This window comes from Gymnodraco acuticeps, unplaced genomic scaffold, assembly GCF_902827175.1.
Source record: "Gymnodraco acuticeps unplaced genomic scaffold, fGymAcu1.1, whole genome shotgun sequence".
In the NCBI taxonomy this organism is placed as follows: Eukaryota; Metazoa; Chordata; class Actinopteri; order Perciformes; family Bathydraconidae; genus Gymnodraco; species Gymnodraco acuticeps.
In genome coordinates, this window is record NW_022990764.1 from 1,214,756 (window position 1) to 1,233,274 (window position 18,519).

General features: G+C 39.1%; 1 protein-coding gene across 5 annotated transcripts in view; it reads left to right on the plus strand.

Moving 5' to 3' along the window:
* Positions 1-12,701, plus strand: part of galnt13 (UDP-N-acetyl-alpha-D-galactosamine:polypeptide N-acetylgalactosaminyltransferase 13) — a 47,101-nt gene extending 34,400 nt beyond the window's left edge. For 3 of the 5 annotated variants that reach the window (XM_034232375.1, XM_034232374.1, XM_034232376.1), the window contains exons 12-13: positions 1,086-1,293; positions 8,941-12,701. In XM_034232375.1, the coding sequence (XP_034088266.1) occupies positions 1,086-1,271 (186 nt within the window). In that variant the 3' untranslated portion in view covers positions 1,272-1,293; positions 8,941-12,701. The remainder of the gene's footprint in view (positions 1-1,085; positions 1,294-8,940) is intronic. The other 2 variants (XM_034232377.1, XM_034232378.1) reach the window with 1 other exon arrangement.
* The last annotated feature ends 5,818 nt before the right edge of the window (positions 12,702-18,519 follow it).

Sequence of the window (18,519 nt, forward strand, 5' to 3'; positions counted from 1 at the left end):
GTTTATCCTTCATATACATGTAACATTAACATTAGCATAGTAGAGATTGATAGTTGTTTTACTGTTATTGTCGGCAATACTGTATTGCCAAGGAGAGCTGTCAGGTTGTGTCACCCACAAAGACACGTCCTCTGCGAAAATCTAAATTAGGAAGAATGTAATCACGTGGGGTAGAAACAAGTTTAATTTCTGCAAACTATGAGCAGCACTGAGTTTAGTAGAGATATAAAGTTATCATTACTGATCTTTCTCAGGCATCAAATTCACAATATAAAACTCCTTTATACTAATGTCGCATTCAGAGATGTAAAAACATTTAGATGTGAATGATTTGTATTCTGTTCATTGACAGTATAAATGCAACTATTACATTGTCATGTTGTACATATCTAAAGGTTATGTGGATATGTCCATATTTGTTTCATTGGACATTTCAGAGTGTCCTTAGTCTTGAATGCAGCACTTGATTAGTTGTATCCTTCAATCAAAAAGGAGGAGCAAATATCAAAACATCTGAGCCAAAAGTAACCTCATTACCAAATCAATCATTGAGAAAAATGTCTTAAAAGGAAACCAGCAATATGCCAAAATCCATACAACAAAAAATACATTGTTTTTTATTCAACCGAATATTAAATGGGTCATGTCAAAACAACAAACATTGCTGTTCATTGACATCTGTTATAGTTTAACACAATCTATTTATATCTGTACTGTGCAGAATTTGAAATTAATTCTCAGATTTAAATGAGTTTTTTTCACCAGTTATAATTATTGATGTGCTAATTCACTGGTTAATTTGTCTCAGATGTATTGATATCTGAGTCACCAGTCATTCATATATATTGAAGATCTATGGTTTCATACTGTGAATTGTACACCTGATACAGGTCCATGATCAAACTGCGTCAGTCCAGGATTCAAACACCTTAAATAAACAACACAACTTTTCTATTTGAACAAATCACCTGTTATTAAACTTGAAAGTGGGCAGTGAGGAACAGATGGATTGATTTAACAATAATTCATGACTCTTGGATTTACCTTCAATACCATCTCTCCCTATCACTCCGGGCTTGCTGCAGAAGCACACCTTCCTCCACATCATCACCCAATCATGTCTGACCATCAGCCGCCTGGAGGACGGCACCTACGGCCCCACAGTGGAGTCCTGTAACGGCAGTCCCTTACAGGCCTGGATCCTCCATAACTACACACGTCAGGAAGTCGCTCAACACCTTTACTTCAGTCCCACTGATTATTTTCTCTAGCTGTAGGGCTTGAGGTGAGCAGGTTAGTAAAAATTAGGCAAGTGGTGGTCGTTTAGTCGCGTGTCGTGATGTAGTTTGTCATTAGCATTGTTAGAAGTAGATTAGTTCAACCTGTTCCGGTTTAATAGTCACCTTTGTAGCTGATTGTTGTTTTCGTTTTTATGGGATTGTTTAGTTTCTTGTTTTTTTTCAGTGAGGGCGGATGAATGCAGAGCTTGTTGTTCTGATCTCTTGTTGATCTTTCAGGTATTAGTCAGAATGTGCATGGAAATGGTTTTAGGTAGCATTAAGGCAAGGCAAGGCAAGGCAAGTTTATTTATATAGCACTTTTCAACACAAGGCAATTCAAAGTGCTTTACAAAAAATGAAAGAGATTAAGAAAATGGCATTTAGAATCAGTCATTAAAAAGAAAAGCTAATAAAATAAACATTAAAAGAAAAAATACATGGATAAAAGTTACAGTGCAGTCTAAGATATGAATAGTTCAATTAAAAGCAGCGACAAAAAGAAAAGTCTTCAGCCTGGAGATTAAGTAGCTTTTACCGCTGACCTTTCAGGGGGAACGTATGAAGACCGGGCAGAGGCACATCAAGAAGTGACAGATGTCCCATCACGATGTTTCTGTGTATAAGATGCTAACAGCGAGGACCTTTAACCAGATTTCATGCTAAATTAGATCTCATTTGACATTTATTTTCCAACATAAATATTTTATTTTGATGTGAAAATCCAGCAGCTGCCCCCTTTCCTGCCAGCGTTCGGTGAATGATGCCTGAGATGGAGGCATGATTTATTTTTAGCTGATTATCTACAGGCAGGGCTGATTAAAATGGACTCACCATTGTTTACAAGTTCTTTTGAAGTGATCCTTCATTGTGAACCTGCCTTTCATGGCACTGGCCTCTCAGGACACTCTCCTATTGGCCTGAAGCAGCTGTATGCACTGTGTGCCATGTACATATTTGTAAAACCAATGAATTCGTATTATCGGTGCTTTTCACCACTCGGCTTGCTTATTTAAATGCTTTTGTAAGGAAAATGTTTTGGCTGACGATTTTCTGGCTGTGTCAGGGTTGCAGTTTTCCGGTCTTTGTATCCTAGTTCGCTTTCTTTGTTATATGGTGTTTGTGCCTTGGAGTCCTGTACGGAGTCCTGTATCTCTCAAAAAGCTAAAGAGCAATTTCACTGTAGCATGCCACAGTTTTTGTGTGCAAGCAGGGTCAATTGGGTAAGGAGCTCCATGGCTGCTGGTGTGTGTCAGAGTTTCGGCAGTAAAATGACCTGCTGTTAGATGGCCTGATTTGCTGTTTACACTCCGAGGTCCTATGTCCAGCATCAGAGGAGAGCACCTACACAATAGCAGGGCACCATTAGAGCGAGTGAGACTGTTTTCTGACTCCAGACAAAAAAGGTATCCGCTGTTTTTTGTATTTCCCACAAAAACAGCAGACCAGCCTTCAGCATAAGATCACGTCAACCAGGATGTATTCTGTCTTTCAGCGAGTCCACCGCGCTGCCTGGTGACAAAGAGGATGATGTTCCTCACCCTTGGCTTATGGTTAGGAAGCGTTCTCATTTAATTAGCCGGTCTCAGCTGTGCACACACTCAGCGACTTGCAGAGGCTAGTTGGTTTGCTGCGAGGCTGAGACGGGAGCTTTCTTTGCCCCAAAGGAAGCATGACATAATGATGAGCAAAGGACAATACCTCACCATTTATAGTATTTTCATTTAATGTGGAATGTTTTTTCTACCCTCTGCTGTTACAGTCCTCTTCTGTCATCTCTGCCAATAGAGTAGCTTTGAATAAAAGAAAAATGTGATTTCTCATTATTGCCTAAGCCAGTTCCTTATGATTTATAGATTAGATATACCTCCATATGCAGTATGAATACACATTTTAAAGAGAATTATACTGCATATTGATTTCAAATTCGCAAAAAAAGGAGTGATATTTTTTTCTGGTTTTCTTTTCTTATCCTCAAATAAGCTGCTTAACAAACTTAAAATGTATGTAGTGAAGAGCTTCCTTTCTCTTACTCGTTCATTTTTTGGCAGGTGTGTAAGGTCCAACACCACCTGCTCTCTTTGTTCTTGTTGTGTTTGAACAAATGTGTCCCGTGGCGTGGTCTGCAATATGTACTTCAGGAAAGATGTGTGTGTGTGTGTGTGTGTGTGTGTGTGTGTGTGTGTGTGTGTGTGTGTGTGTGTGTGTGTGTGTGTGTGGTGTGTGTGTGTGTGTGTGTGTGTGTGTGTGTGTGTGTGTGTGTGTGTGTGTGTGTGTGTGTGTGTGTGTGTGTGTGTGTGTGTGTGTGTGTGTGTGTGTGTGTGTGTTTGTGTGCGCGCACTTCTTTGTATCCAGGCAGGGAATGTCATGCCCTTGTGTTTTATAGCTTAAGATCAAACATGGGCTGAGTGTCTCTGTGTGCTCATTAGTCTGAATATATTCTGTCAACAGTCAAAGTACATTCTTGTTTTAATGAATAATTAGGATTCAACCACAAGATAAATCATGCCAGTGTTCATGTTTTAATGCCAAAAACACAATGTTTTTAGGGATGTTTGTAGGGTGTTTATTTAACTTAATGCTGTGCTGCTTAGTATGAATATGACTCCCTAGATCAGTGGTTCCCAACCTGGGGGGGGGGGGCAAAAAACGCAGGGGGGGCGCCAGGCCTCAAATCATCTGAGGCCAAATATCATATTTAGACTTATTATTATTATTATTATTTTTTAAAGCAATACATGATTGTCACTAAAAGCCTTGTCTCTACATTACAATAAAATATAAAAAATAATTGATTAATTTGAATAACAATTCAAGTTAGTAGCTATTAAAGGCATAACATGTATAATTCTTTCTTTAATAGAAATGTTTCTTCTGCCCGTAAAGCATCCAAACCGGGCTTTTCTGGATAAGCGCATTTTTAAAACATAGTCATTGTCCATGCCGGTTTCAGTTGGATTATTTGTCACAGTTGCTCCGATCAGATCGGTCTCCTCCATTTTGTAGATTATTTACGACTTTTGAATCCACATAAACACATCGGCAAAATCCGGCTTACTTTGAGCATGTGTTTTAAACAGTTTAATCCCTCCTTTAATTTCTTCATACAGCGGGAATCCAAATGAATTAATCCTGAGTCCAATAACCATCAAAGTCACTCCAATAGTGCTCCTAAATTACGCTTTCATCCTCCTTTAACAAAATACTTCACATTCATCTAGTTTGTGACAGTATAGTTGTAGCATTTTTGAGACTTTTAAACTTTAATTACCGCTGTTGCCCCCCCCCCGTGTGTGTGTGTGTGGCGCAACTTCCAACAGGAGTCATTTGGGGGGGCTCTTGGGAAAAAAGGTTGGGAACCACTGCCCTAGATAACTGGGTGCAGACTGGTGGAACTCTCTTGTTCTTTTTCTTTTCAAGATTTCTTCTGAATCCCTTCATTCACAGACATTAGAACACTTAATGGGTTCTTAGTATCACTTAACATTTTACTTTTAAGTAAATCTTACCAATACCAGCTACATCATAATTTTCCTATGCAACCTTAGCTTCTATACCTCTCCACGTGCAACTATTAGGTTGAGGAAAAAAGACTCTAGTAAGGAGCGAAATTGCGGAAGCGTGTTACTTGGGAGGGAATGAACATAAAAGGTTAATCAAGGCCATTGAGATCTCTCCTCCAGTGGTTGGTGAGGGTATTATATGCTTGCTAATGTGGTGCTTTTGTTCAACTAATCACAACAGGTGTGCTTTTCCAGTGTGGACATTTTAAAAGCACTTGGGCTTTGTTCTACCTTTTCTCGTTTATATGAGAGAAAAGTAAAAAGACAGGACTGATTAAAAAGAGAGGGCAAAATGGGGAGTGGAGCAGGTGATACATTTGGGAGGTTGGCTGAGGAAACTCCAAGAATATCAGCAGTGTTTGAGGTCATGAACATTTGAATATACATACACTGAACAAAAATATAAATGCAACACTTGTTTTTTCTCCCATTTTTCATGAGATGAACTCAAATATCTAAAACATTTTCTATATACACCATTTCTCTCAAATATTGTTCACAAATCTGAAAAAATCTGTGATAGTGAGCACTTCTCCTTTGCCGAGATAATCCATCCCACCTCACAGGTGTGGCATATCAAGATGCTGATTAGACAGCATGATTATTGCACAGGTGTGCCTTAGGCTGGCCACAATAAAAGGCCACTCTAAAATGTTCAGTTTTATCACACAGCACAATGTCACAGATGTCGCAAGTTTTGAGGGAGCGTGCAATTGGCATGCTGACAGTAGGAATGTCCACCAGAGCTGTTGCCCGTGAATGTTCATTTCTCTACCATAAGCCGTCTCCAAAGGCGTTTCAGAGAATTTGGCAGTACATCCAACCGGCCTCACAACCGCAGACCACGTGTAACCACACCAGCCCAGGACCTCCACATCCAGCATGTTCACCTCCAAGATCGTCTGAGACCAGCCACTCGGACAGCTGCTGCAACAATCGGTTTGCATAACCAAAGAATTTCTGCACAAACTGTCAGAAACCGTCTCAGGGAAGCTCATCTGCATGCTCGTCGTCATGTTTGGGATGCTCTGGATCGGCGTATACGACAGCGTGTTCCAGTTCCTGCCAATATCCAGCAACTTCGCACAGCCATTGAAGAAGAGTGGACCAACATTCCACAGGCCACAATCAACAACCTGATCAACTCTATGCGAAGGAGATGTGTTGCACTGCGTGAGGCAAATGGTGGTCACACCAGATACTGACTGGTTTTCGGACCCCCCCAGACCCCCCCCCATAAAGCAAAACTGCACGTTTCAGAGTGGCCTTTTATTGTGGCCAGCCTAAGGCACACCTGTGCAATAATCATGCTGTCTAATCAGCATCTTGATATGCCACACCTGTGAGGTGGGATGGATTATCTCGGCAAAGGAGAAGTGCTCACTATCACAGATTCTTTCAGATTTGTGAACAATATTTGAGAGAAATGGTTATTTTGTGTATATAGAAAATGTTTTAGATCTTTGAGTTCATCTCATGAAAAATGGGAGCAAAAACAAAAGTGTTGCATTTATATTTTTGTTCAGTGTATATCCCTCAAAAGATAGTCCCTCAGTCTGAGCCAATATTTTTAATTATTTAGTGGGAATGCTGACACAGCACCACTATCTGTTATGCTACGCACAAAATTCTTTATTATTCCGCCAGGTTATTTTGCGCTGCTTCTTCTCCCACATTGAACATCGCAGAAACTCCGTTCAAACATCAAAACATTCAGCTCGGTTGGGAATCAATGGCTATTACTTTTATCATTCATAACTTTCATACGTAATTCCAGAGATACATCCCATTTTTAACATGGAAGTCAATGGAGAACTCTTCAGACTTCAACAATCTTCATGCAACTTCAACTGCTAACTGCTCCTTCTTCAACTGCTAACTGCTCCTTCATACTTTCACTCAGAAACCTCATTCCAACTTTAAAATGTCACACATCCTTCTGACATTATTCGTGTAACACAACTTTTAAATCTGATTCTTACTTTTATAGATATTAAACATTGTTCAGACCTTGGTAAAGAGGCCTTCTTCAGATTTTAGAGTGCGTGGTGTCACAGTGGAAGACAGATTTAATATATAATATATATATATATTTTTTTTCTTCTTTTAAACCTGCCATAATTCCCAAACCCTACATTCCTGAGACATAATTTTTCATGACAAACGTAGGAAAACATCTCGTAGCTTGAAAGATTAAAAAAAAAAACGGAAACGCATCCCTCGCCATAAAACACGATGTCGCTGTTGCTCCAATGGACACGGTCCGGTCGTCCCACAATCTTCACCTGTATATCACCTCTCCATGCCTCAACAGCTCTACGTCAATTATGGGATTTCATCATAAGCCGTTTCCATGGAAATGCATCCCTCGCCATAAAAGACGATGTCGCTATATCTCCTATGAAAATGTTCAAAAAGTGCTCAAACTTCACATGTGTGCTAACAGTCCAGCCGTGAAGACATCTACGGGACAGTTTTGAGATTTCTTCAAATGTCGTTGCCATGGCGGCAACACAATGCTCGCCATGAAACACGGTTTTCTCATAACTTCAGTGAAAATGCTCCAAACGGCCCAAAACTTCACAGGTTTGGTAACGATGCAGCCATCAACGCATCTAAGCGTATTATGGGATGTCATCAAATGCCGTTGGCATGGCGACAGATCATTCACCATCAAGTTAGTCAAATATTCTGCTGCTTTTCCAAGCCTTTTTACTTTCTTTTCTTCTCTCATCACACATTCAAGCCCCCAGTGTTCATGTATCATTTCAATCTAAATTCTTCACTTTCTTCTTACACATTACATTTCAGCATAGCAGTTTAGCGTCAGCTTTTCAGCATAAAGCATTCCCACTAGCAATTTCTTCAGGAATTGCATTCTCTAGTTAGTATTAGTAATATTGCTCTAACAATAAGACAATGAGTTTATCTGTCGATCATCCAGGTGTTATTAATGACATAAAGAAAATATATATTATATCCCAATGGGGGTTGAGTGTTAAAGGGTGCCTGTTTTGATTGTTATCTCATTTTAAACTTTTATGCAGGTAAATGAACAATGTATCTTGCCTTATGCAAAAATAAATGACTGCCCATACTTTCTGTTTGGTAATAACTACAAATACTAGCAATTTCCAAATGTACCTAATCTGACATTATTACTTTTACCAATAATGGTGTCACTTTTAATAACTTTTTGTTTCCCACAGAAGCACATAACAAAGTAAATTATTTTGGTTGTTTTCATGATCAGAATGCTTAAAAGCACCCTAGGCTGTGCTTCACTTCACCTCTGTAGAGAATTATAGTGTCTTTCATCTCTTTGCTAACTTGTTTGTCACTGACTTAAAATAAATATTAGTGCTGCCTCAAAGTGGCCAACGCATAAGTTGTTGCAGAGTTAATAATATAACATATCTATAAATTAGTCTTGTGGCTAATATTTTAAGCTACTTGGACATAGGCCTCCTCCTACTGTAGTCTTCTGTCCCACACACTGACTGCCCCCCTGAGTCCAATCTCTGCTTGCTTTTTATCCAACATTTAACCTGCCAACTCCAAACTCCAAGCCAAAATCTACAGGAAACTGCTATGCCATTTTACTACAACGATTTGACATATCCATCATGTCCATGTAATGCAGCTAGTCTCTGCGGCTAGTGCCTTTTTTGACATTTTCTGATGCTCAACAGCGATTCACAGAGAAATCTTTCCTGTAAAGTGGCTGTGACACAGCCTCACAACTGACAGGAGCCCCAATTCTCCAAGCAGCGTCAGTGCATGTTGTGTTGAACAATGGGCACGACTCTCACTTTAACTCAACCAGAACATCCTGCTCTCTTATTGTGCCTATGGCTTTTTTCTTGCCCCAGCTGCAGTCTTAGAGTGTCAGCTCAGGCCATTTGCTTGGGTAAAATAATGTTTTTGTAAAATACGGGAAATCAATATTTGGAAGTGTGTCTTTGAAGGTTCCTCTTAAACATCCAAGCAGTTTCCACCTTCTCCAGGTTGAGGGGAAATGACAGAAAAATGTAAAAACTGAAAGTATTTGTTTATGTATCTACGCTAACGTGTTGACATCTCCCTCTTTCCCTCTCCAGCGACTCACCCTGCTGCACGTGAACAGCAACCAGTGTTTGGACATGCCGTCAGAGGAGGACAAGATGGTCCCCACCCTGAAAGACTGCAACGGCAGCCGCTCTCAGCAGTGGCTGCTCCGAAACATGACCCTGAGTGTCTGACCCCTGTCTCACCTCCCCCCCCCGCCGCTCTGTCCTTATCCTAACCAGCCTCTCCTCACCCCCGCCAGGTGGCTCCTACCACAGCACAACATACGCCTCTTCCTGTATAAACAAATACAGAGATCCAGGCATCAGCGGCTTATCTTCCATTATGGGGGCGTTTCCTTTCACAGCTAGCCGCAGGTGTCAGAGAAGCTGCACCTGCCGGTAAGGCGACATGACGAGCCACGACTTTGGGGACCTCATCAGGTCCGAGCCGGGAGAAAAGCTGTGTGAGGTCTGTGCATGGAGAACATTTGCGTCAAAGCACTCACACTGTGTCAAGACAGCTGCTAGCCTTGGGTCCACTGTGCTGCTCAGACTTAGCTTAGCTGTTGGACCAAAACAAAAATAGAAGAGCATTTAAAACAAGAATCTAGCAAGGCACGTCTCTGTGATGCACTGTAAATGAAATGACCTTCCTTGTGCTTTGTTCAAGACTGTTTCCATGACTGCTGCTCATTCTCTCTTCATATCAGTGTCTAAGGTACATTCAATAACAGAACGTGATGTTGTTTATAGAGCCGGGACCAATACTGGATTTGAGGAGTTGAAACCTATCTTGATATTTGAGGGTTAAAGAATCCAATAATGCTGTTGTGCATTAATATTTGGTTTTAAAGGCGAGCTGAAATTTGAATTCTCATCGTGATGCAAGGACATTACATCATATAACTATATAAGGATACTACAGCTTTTGTGTATATTTTTTCATTTTATAAAAAGAGGTAAATATTCTGGGGACATACATTTGTAGAAACATTGTGTAGCTGGACGGGTGTGTCCCACGACAGCTGGGCACTGACATTTGAGGGCCGGTATCACACCTTCAGCGTCCATGGCTGTGAGGAACTTCATAATTGTTGTTTTTAAAGAAGTTCAAAGTCAAACAAACACAAAGGATACATTTAAAAACAGTATTATTTTTGTTTGACTTTAAACTAATGAAAAAAACGTTTTTTCAGCATCCTTAAATTAGGTTATCTACGAAACAAACAAGGTTTACTTATCAGTGCTCTCTAGTGTGCATTACTAAAATACCTCAAACATATCTTTTTAATTTCTTACCCCGGTTTCCTCTTATAAGCTGTCATATAGGCGGATAATAACATATGGATTAGCTGATATCGGAGCCTTTTTTGGTGTTATTATAAGATAGGGAAAACCTTTTCCATTTTCCTTTGGTATTCTGGCAACATAGTGTAAAACAGACAGTATGAGTCAGATACAAACAAATTATTAAGCTAAAGATTTTTAAACCGTCTTAAATTTAAGAGAATGCAACACAAGAGTGTAACTATAACATCCTCCCAGATTAATCAAAAGGTTCAATTTAAGTGAAACGGGAACCACAATATGAAGATGTGAAGCAGCACTTTGGGTCTGTTCGAAGTACAGTAATTAAGAGTACAGTATTAGAGACTCTGCTATGAGTAGAATATACATAATTGCTTTTTGACTGAATGTAAATTTCCCCTAAATAGTAACGACTGAGTTCTGAAACACTGTAACGGCTCAGTGTTATCACAGCTATCTGAAAACTTCAGTAATGACATTCTCAGATTCCTGCTACCAAAATCCTGAGGAATCATGATGTCTTGGAGCAGGATAGTTGCGTGTGCCTTTAGAAAGCTGTTTCAGTTATTGGATCATTTGTTTCAGAAAACATTTGATTTACTTTGGTGATTAAACAAAAAGAATCTCAAATATTTTTCTTAATTTCTAGCAAAAACATGGAAATTGATATTAAATAACTGTCATATCTCATGAATACGTCACCTTCATATTAATGCTCAATCAATAATTTAGTAACAGTATAGTCAAAACGTTTAAAATGTGCAAATGTAGTTTTTCACTACATTTTTGATAAGGATCAGGCAACAAATGCTATTGTATAATACTTTTAACATGTTTATATCACCATTGTTGTTGTACATACAGAACCAATTATTTTTCTAAGATGCGGTTAAACTTGAACACTCCTCTGAGAAAAAAAAAATGGAATAGTTTAAAGATCACAAGGTATTGCTGTGCTTTATTTGGAGTACGGTAATAAAAAACAGTACTTACCTATCGAAATTGCAGTGTGTTTTGGAAATAATCGTCGGACTAACAAAGCCAAATCCTCAGACCACCTGAAGGGCGTCAGGCAAACGGACATGAGGGATCAACTAATGGGGAAATACTATCAATGCTGTTCGAATACTGAGTCTTTGCCAAGTACCTGCTTGGCATCCAGACTCAAATTCAATCAACTCTTTCAGATTACACAGATACATTTATTGTTTTTCATTATCTCAAAGTGCATGGTGTTAAAATAGGACTGTATTGTTTCAATGTACTGGTTGCAAAGTGATGTTACCTGTTTGTACATTTTGCCTTAACCTTAATAGTAGCATACAAAAAAAACTACATTATATAGGATGCTACCTTCCCCTTTTGTTCAGTATTTGTAAAGGTACTGGCCATTGCCAGCTAATGAAGGTTCTTCTGAGACATTATAATGTACATGTTATTGAGGAAGGCTTGACCTTTCAGACTCTGGCTTTATTCAAATGTACTGTAAGAGGCAAAATTCTCCTGAATGCAGGACACTGCCCCTCTTGGTTACTGTTGCTATAGGTCTTTCAAGCTTTTGCAATTGACAGGTCAATAAGGCGTTTTTTTTAACAATGTCAGTGAGAGGTATTTGAAGGGAAATAATAGCACCTTTCTGTAATAAAAGATTTGAAATATCAGAGACAAAAAGGCAGAAAAGGACTCTTTCCATTTAATACTATAATTTGTTGTTGAGTATTGTTAATGAAGTGGACATTTAAATTGAGGGAAAAGCCTGTTGGTCCCAATGCAAGCTTAAGGCACCACGCATCTTGGTAATTCACGTGAAGGACATGAAGGGTTGACAACCTTCTCTAAACTAAAAAGTCCAAAACCCTAATATTTAACAAATAATAAAGGACAAAAAGAAAAAGGCACGCATCTTCAGACTAATATTTGTTAGTTTTGCTAGGTAAATGACTTTATGTGTTGATTAATTTCTCTCAATGGATGATTGATTGAAGGCACTTTTTGACATTCAGAGAAAAAACATTCTTGCCGGGAACTAACATGTCTGTAGGCCTACTGTACCTAAAATGTCAAATTACAAGCCATAACTGATTAGCTTAGTTAAGCATAAAGATGGGCAACAGCTGTAAAACCTTTCCTCTGTTAAAATCCATGCTGTGAAAAAATTGACATTGCAAAGGTTATATTTTTTCTGTCTAACCTGTACTAAAACCAAGTGTGAAACAACACATTCCGGTCTTTAAGCAGAGCTAACTTGTTTCTTAAAATGACGACTTTAATATTTAATCAAATATAAACACTACATAAAAGTATTACTATATACTATAATATAATATTATGTCAGTTTAGTTTATGGTAAATCTAAATAAATATATTGAAGCATTTTTTTCACAACAGAGAAGTGTTATTATCATAATAACTCTCATTATATAAAGTGTTCATTGTTTTCAGTTTTTTTGCCACCTCACTAATGCTTTTCAATAAACGTTTGTAATGCTCACCAAGGTAGCCAACAAGTGACGTCAGCGGCTTCATTTGCCTAATCCACCCCCAGGGACTTTTTCCAGTATGAACGCGATCTGTACTTAGTTTATGAGAACTAAAGAGTACACATTAACTAAGTTCACATGAACCTTTGTGGGAAAAGTACCGCAGTGTGAATGCGCCTATTGCAGAGGTATATTAATAGTTGCTGTGGAGCCGACAACACACGAGTGTCTCGCCACACTCTCAGCAGGGGCCTTGTCTCACACCTGTAGGAAGCCAAACCCAGGCTTGTTAACTGGGCCTGGGAGGATAAGATAGTGGGTCTGCAGCTGGGCCAGGGGAGTCCATTAACGGGTGAGATGCTTTAAAATAACAGCCCTAATGGAGACCTTATCTGTGGCTTACTGTGGGTCACTGTGGCTCTCAAAGGTTCAACACATCCAGAGCTTCCCACCAGGGAGGCTGCACAATTATAGACGCCAGTAGCCTATATAAAACATGGACTAATTTAAGCTCAGAAACAGTAGTTATATGTGTACAAATATATTGTATCCCCAGAGACTCAAAACCATTACACGCTCTATTATTCCCTATTTTATTCAGTTCAACTACAAATATTTCTAAAACTATTGGTTTCAAATGATGTGTGTTGTTTTTCTCCAAATCAATCATAGGGTCTGTAGACACCTATATTGTATGTATGAAAGTCTTCTCTTAGCAGTTGTCTTTTACTAAGTCCTAATAAATGAACCCCATGAGGTTAAGGAATAGTGTTTAGAAAATATATAGAACAATTTGTCTGCAACCATAGTTTAGTTTCACCTTACTCAGGTGTTGGGCCTAGATATTGACACCGGAATCTTAATTTACATGGAAACTGTATTGTTTTGCTATCGGCACTTTTGTATTTTGTTGAATTTGATTTATTTAATCTTCTGGTATGTTTTCACACGCAATTGCAACTATAATATTTATTTGGTTACAATGAAAAGCTCACACAGGCACTTAGGGCAGCTCAGGGGTCCTACAGGTGAGACGCAGAAGCGGCAGACGATTCACTCAAGACCGAGCCCACAAAATGAGGCTACGTTGCAGTGTTACTGTATTCACTGAGTAAAAGTGGTTAAAACATGCGAAAATAATGACACAGATGTATAATGAACGTGTAAATGTAACAATGCACATATAAGATTTACATGTGTTTGTTATGTTAGTTTCACCAGCCAAATGATGAGTGTGTCGTGTGAAACTACCACCTACCACATGTACAGTAGATTACTAAATTATCAAGTTGTGTATTACAGCAGTAAGTCGTAGTTCATTGTTTTTTGCGGGTTATTGCAAACGGACATTTTGATATGTTATGTTTTAAAGGGCCCATGTCATGTTTTTCCGGTTATTACCCGTCCCCTTGTGTGTTATGAAGGTTTTTATGCATGTAAATGGTCTGCAGTGTCCAAAACCCTCAAAGTACACCCTGTAGTGGGTAAAACTCTAACACAGACTATGCTGCCCCAAAACGCCTCATTGGAGATTTCTCATTTTCCATTGTTTACTTCCTGGTATACTGTGACGTGTGAATACCCAGAGGCCACACCCTCTGCCAGCATTTCACGAAACAAAGCTTCGCAAACCTTTCAGCGATTCATGCCGGATATGTACAGCGTAGGGCACTGAAGAACGATGCTGTTCCTACTTTGTTTGGACCAGCGGGAGATTCAGGTACACAACCTGTAAGTATTCATTGTTGTTTGTGTATTTATGATGTTTAAAACAAACAAGGTATCTACCACGACTGTTTCAATGAGTAAACGTTTTTCGGGCTGCTAAGTTGGGATCTCGGAGAAATGCTCTCCGCAGACCCATTCTCACAGCGTTATAAACCTTTTTCTTACTCAATATCAAGCCACACTTATTGTTTTTACTTCGGAGTGTTTGTGTGTGCTCAGGATGAGTTTAGCTTGTTCTCGCTGTATTGCCGACCCGGAAGCCTGTCTGCTCCTCGCAGCAGATCGCAGCAACGAGCCTCGCAACGAGCCTCGCAACGAGCCTCGCAACGTCCCGACCAATCAGAGCACACTGGGCTCGCAGGAGCTCCAACAAGCCGTTTAGGCAAGGCCGTAACCATGGAGTCAACATTGGGGGCGACCAAAAATGTGATACAAATTTGAATACTAATTTCCTGCCATTCTAACGGCACATATATAGAAATTCACTATATACACATGGGATACTTTAAAACCTGTTAAACCCCATGCCCCCGCCCGTGGGGACAAAAAACAACAATATTCACGAAACTGTGCCTCATGCATGGGCGTAGGAAGCATCCTCAATGTGGGTGGGACAATTTGACGGGGGGTGTGGGCAGGTGGTGGACCTCACCTCCTCTAGGGGGCATGCTCCCCCGGGAAGATTTTTTTTAAATGTTGAAGTTAAATGCATCAATCTGGTGCACTTTGAGAGCAACATTAAGAGATCTATGGATACATCTCTCAACATCCATATGAAACAGAACTGTAAACAGATTGACTTTTTCTTTATGCATATTTTACAAATCACTCCCCTAGCTACTATTCCTGAAACGTTTTAACATCAGAACTACAAGTTATTTACACAAAGAAGCTAAACCGGAGGGTTCTTTAACATTACCATATGAAATAAAATAATATAGTTTAGGGCTAACTAGAAAAAGATAACAGAACTGATGGAGGGCATGACTAAAACATGGAGGGCATGACTAAAACATGACTGACCTGCTTGGAGCATCAATGCTAACTGAAGCTGGACTCGGACGTGCGACAGCGAAATACACCCCCGGGTACAAAATAAAGGTATGCATAAACAAACAAAGGCGGAACCAATTTACATGTGAAACGAATATATAATTTTGGTGAAGTTCACAATAACAGAAAATAAAGATGTTCAAGTATACAAATAGCCAAAATAAAAAAGTCATAGAATAGCACTTATTTATTTTTTATATCAGTTAGGCTATATATTGGGGGGGGGGGGGGGGGGGGGACATTTTGAGTGTATCTGAATATTGGGGGGGATGTGTGTCCCCCACTGTATATGGTAAATTCGGCCCTGCGTTTAGGACAGAGTGAATACCGGTGAATACACATACTTTACAGAGATGCTGTATGAGAAACCAATGTGAGTTTGGAAAATTGCTCAGTATAAATCTGTTCTAGTAGACCCCAACAATGGAATTATGATCAGTAGAAATGGCCATGACATGGGACCTTTAAAGTTAAGAGTGCAGTGAATGTTTATACAGGCATCAGTCATTAGACCTAGCCTACAGTATGCAGCTTCGTTGCAGTGCTGTACTTGTAATTCTGTAGTTCCAAAACGAAACGAAGTAGATGGAATTTATTTTAAAGGTTTTCACTACTGGAAGTCCCAAGTTAGCAAGTTTTGGAATTGTGAGTAGCCTTTTATTTCCTATTAGGCCTCAATCTGTGTCTCTGATACTATGAGTCAACTGATGCAAAAGGCTATGGAATTTTAAAATGTTGCTTTATGCCACAACAATATTTGTAACTTGTAACTAGGGTAAGCAAATACAGGCTTCTTTTTTGTAAGTGGTTTTGCACTATATTTTATACTCTTTCCATGTGAACGTACTTTATTGTGAAAAGTAGTAACTACTACAGCTATCGCATACATCTAGTTGGGAAAAACCTCTAACTGCTTATGTACAGTTATTTAGTTAATGTCCTTAGCTACTTTTCAATACTGACAGAAACAAGACAGAGCATGGTCAGTGTTCACTGCAGCAGGGCTTATTTAAAGGCTGGGGGATATGACAATATTGTCTCGCAGTCCATTGGCAAAGTGGACCACTGCAGGCACACAGCCATGTTAATGACAAGACTTTGACAGTGATTTGTGTTGACTGATTTGTAGTTGGTAAGTGCCAGTCAGTTAGTATAAACAAAAGCCTATGCGTAACACTTTGAATATGCTCATAAACATAAAATATAATGTACATTGGAATCAATTATTGTTTTTTTCTAAACCTTTAAATGATTGGAAAGCAACAAGTCAAATGTCCGACTGACGGACAACTTCTCACTTCAAAAAAGAAGAAGAAATCTAGACCGCAAAAATAATTAAACAAGCGAGTACCTGTTTTTCCTGGCCAAGGACAGGTTCCTTGAACACAACACGTGTCTTCACGTGGTATATGTCTCGTCTGAAAGGAGTGCTGACAAAGAGCACCGGAACGCCGCTCCAGCCCTTCAAATATTGCAGTGCCCATAAGGAGCCGTACACATGCCGCAGTGTTTGCGTGGCTGTGTCTTTAGTTGTAAGCACAGTGGCGATCTGTTGTTATTAGCATCTGGTTAGCTAGCTATGCTAACGAATTTTTAAAGAGCTTTTCTACAACCAGGTGGAAGAGAGCTCTCTCCTGAGAGGCTCAAATAACCTCAGCTCAGTGAGGTTAAGGCACACCTTGATATGATCATTATAGTTATTAATGAGACTAAATGAAAAACAGGTATAAAATACTATATGACAGTAACAAAAAAGTTGTTAAAAACAACAAGAATATAGTTTAAAAGGGGAATGATTTGTAAAATATCCAAAAAGAAAAATATGCTTACAGTTCTGTTTCATATGGGTGTTGAGAGATGTATCCATATAGATCTCTTAATGTTGCTCTCAAAGTGTACCAGATTGATGCTTTTAACTTCAATATTTAAAAAATAATCTTCCCGGGGGAGCATGCCCCCGGACCCCCCTAGAGGAGGTTAGGTCCCCCCTCACTTAAATCATGTTCACATGGATAGGATACTAAATACATTTGCACACATCTTGTGACCATATCTTTCTGTTTTGGTGGTCATGCCACACTGTGCACATGCATGCATACGTGAGTCATGGTGAGATATCTGGATTGGTTTCTTTTTCTTTGCACAGCATGAAAGAAAGGCCAAATGAATGGGCTGTGATTTTAGTTTTTTTAAGCAGAGGTTGAGTTCAATAATTTGTACGACCCTCGGAGGATGTTGTAAATATTGAAAGGAAAAAGGTTCCCCACCCCTGCTGTAAATAATAATAAAAACCCTTGATTTTTAACTTAACACCTCTGTCTCCTATTGATCTGAGTATATTATAAAGAATAGCCAGTTAATTGAAGCATTATAGCACAGGCCTTTGTCAGATGGTATATTACGCTGTTTTTTTTCTGCTTCGAATAGTTCTCTCTTTTTTCACCATACCTGTGTTTGCATCACTGTAACCAATGAGCACCTGCATGTGTATGAGAATGGCCCTGACACCATTTCAGCCCAGATTTAAACTCCTGACAGGACAAGCTCCAGCTCAATTCTCACACTGAATTTAAAAAAAGCGAGAGAGGGACTGCAATATAAGAGGGAAAGAAAGAGAAACTTTAAAACTGTTCAATTGAATGTGTAAAGACTGATGTTGTTCTATAATCGACTGAAACTGTTAAGTCATGATGTGAAACGGTTAACAAAGAAAAAGGGAAACTCAAGCTGCTGCTACATTTTATTTTATTTATCTAAAATTAAGCACTTTTAAGATGCACATATTTTCAAAAGCTATTTTATTTATTTTCTCTATTTTATTTGTAAATGCAGCCCGAGAGGAACATTACACATATCCACAGTATTTAAGTAATGTTAATTGACAATAAATATTGTTGTTTTTGAATTGTACTTTCTTTATTTGATTGGCAGTCAGTTGTTGATTACATGCAGACGTTGATAAAGCTACAGGTCACTTCAATATATATTACACTAATTCATGAAGCAAGTTAGACATTTTGATGTTCCGGACCTTTGCACGGGGAGATTTTCTCTAACTGGC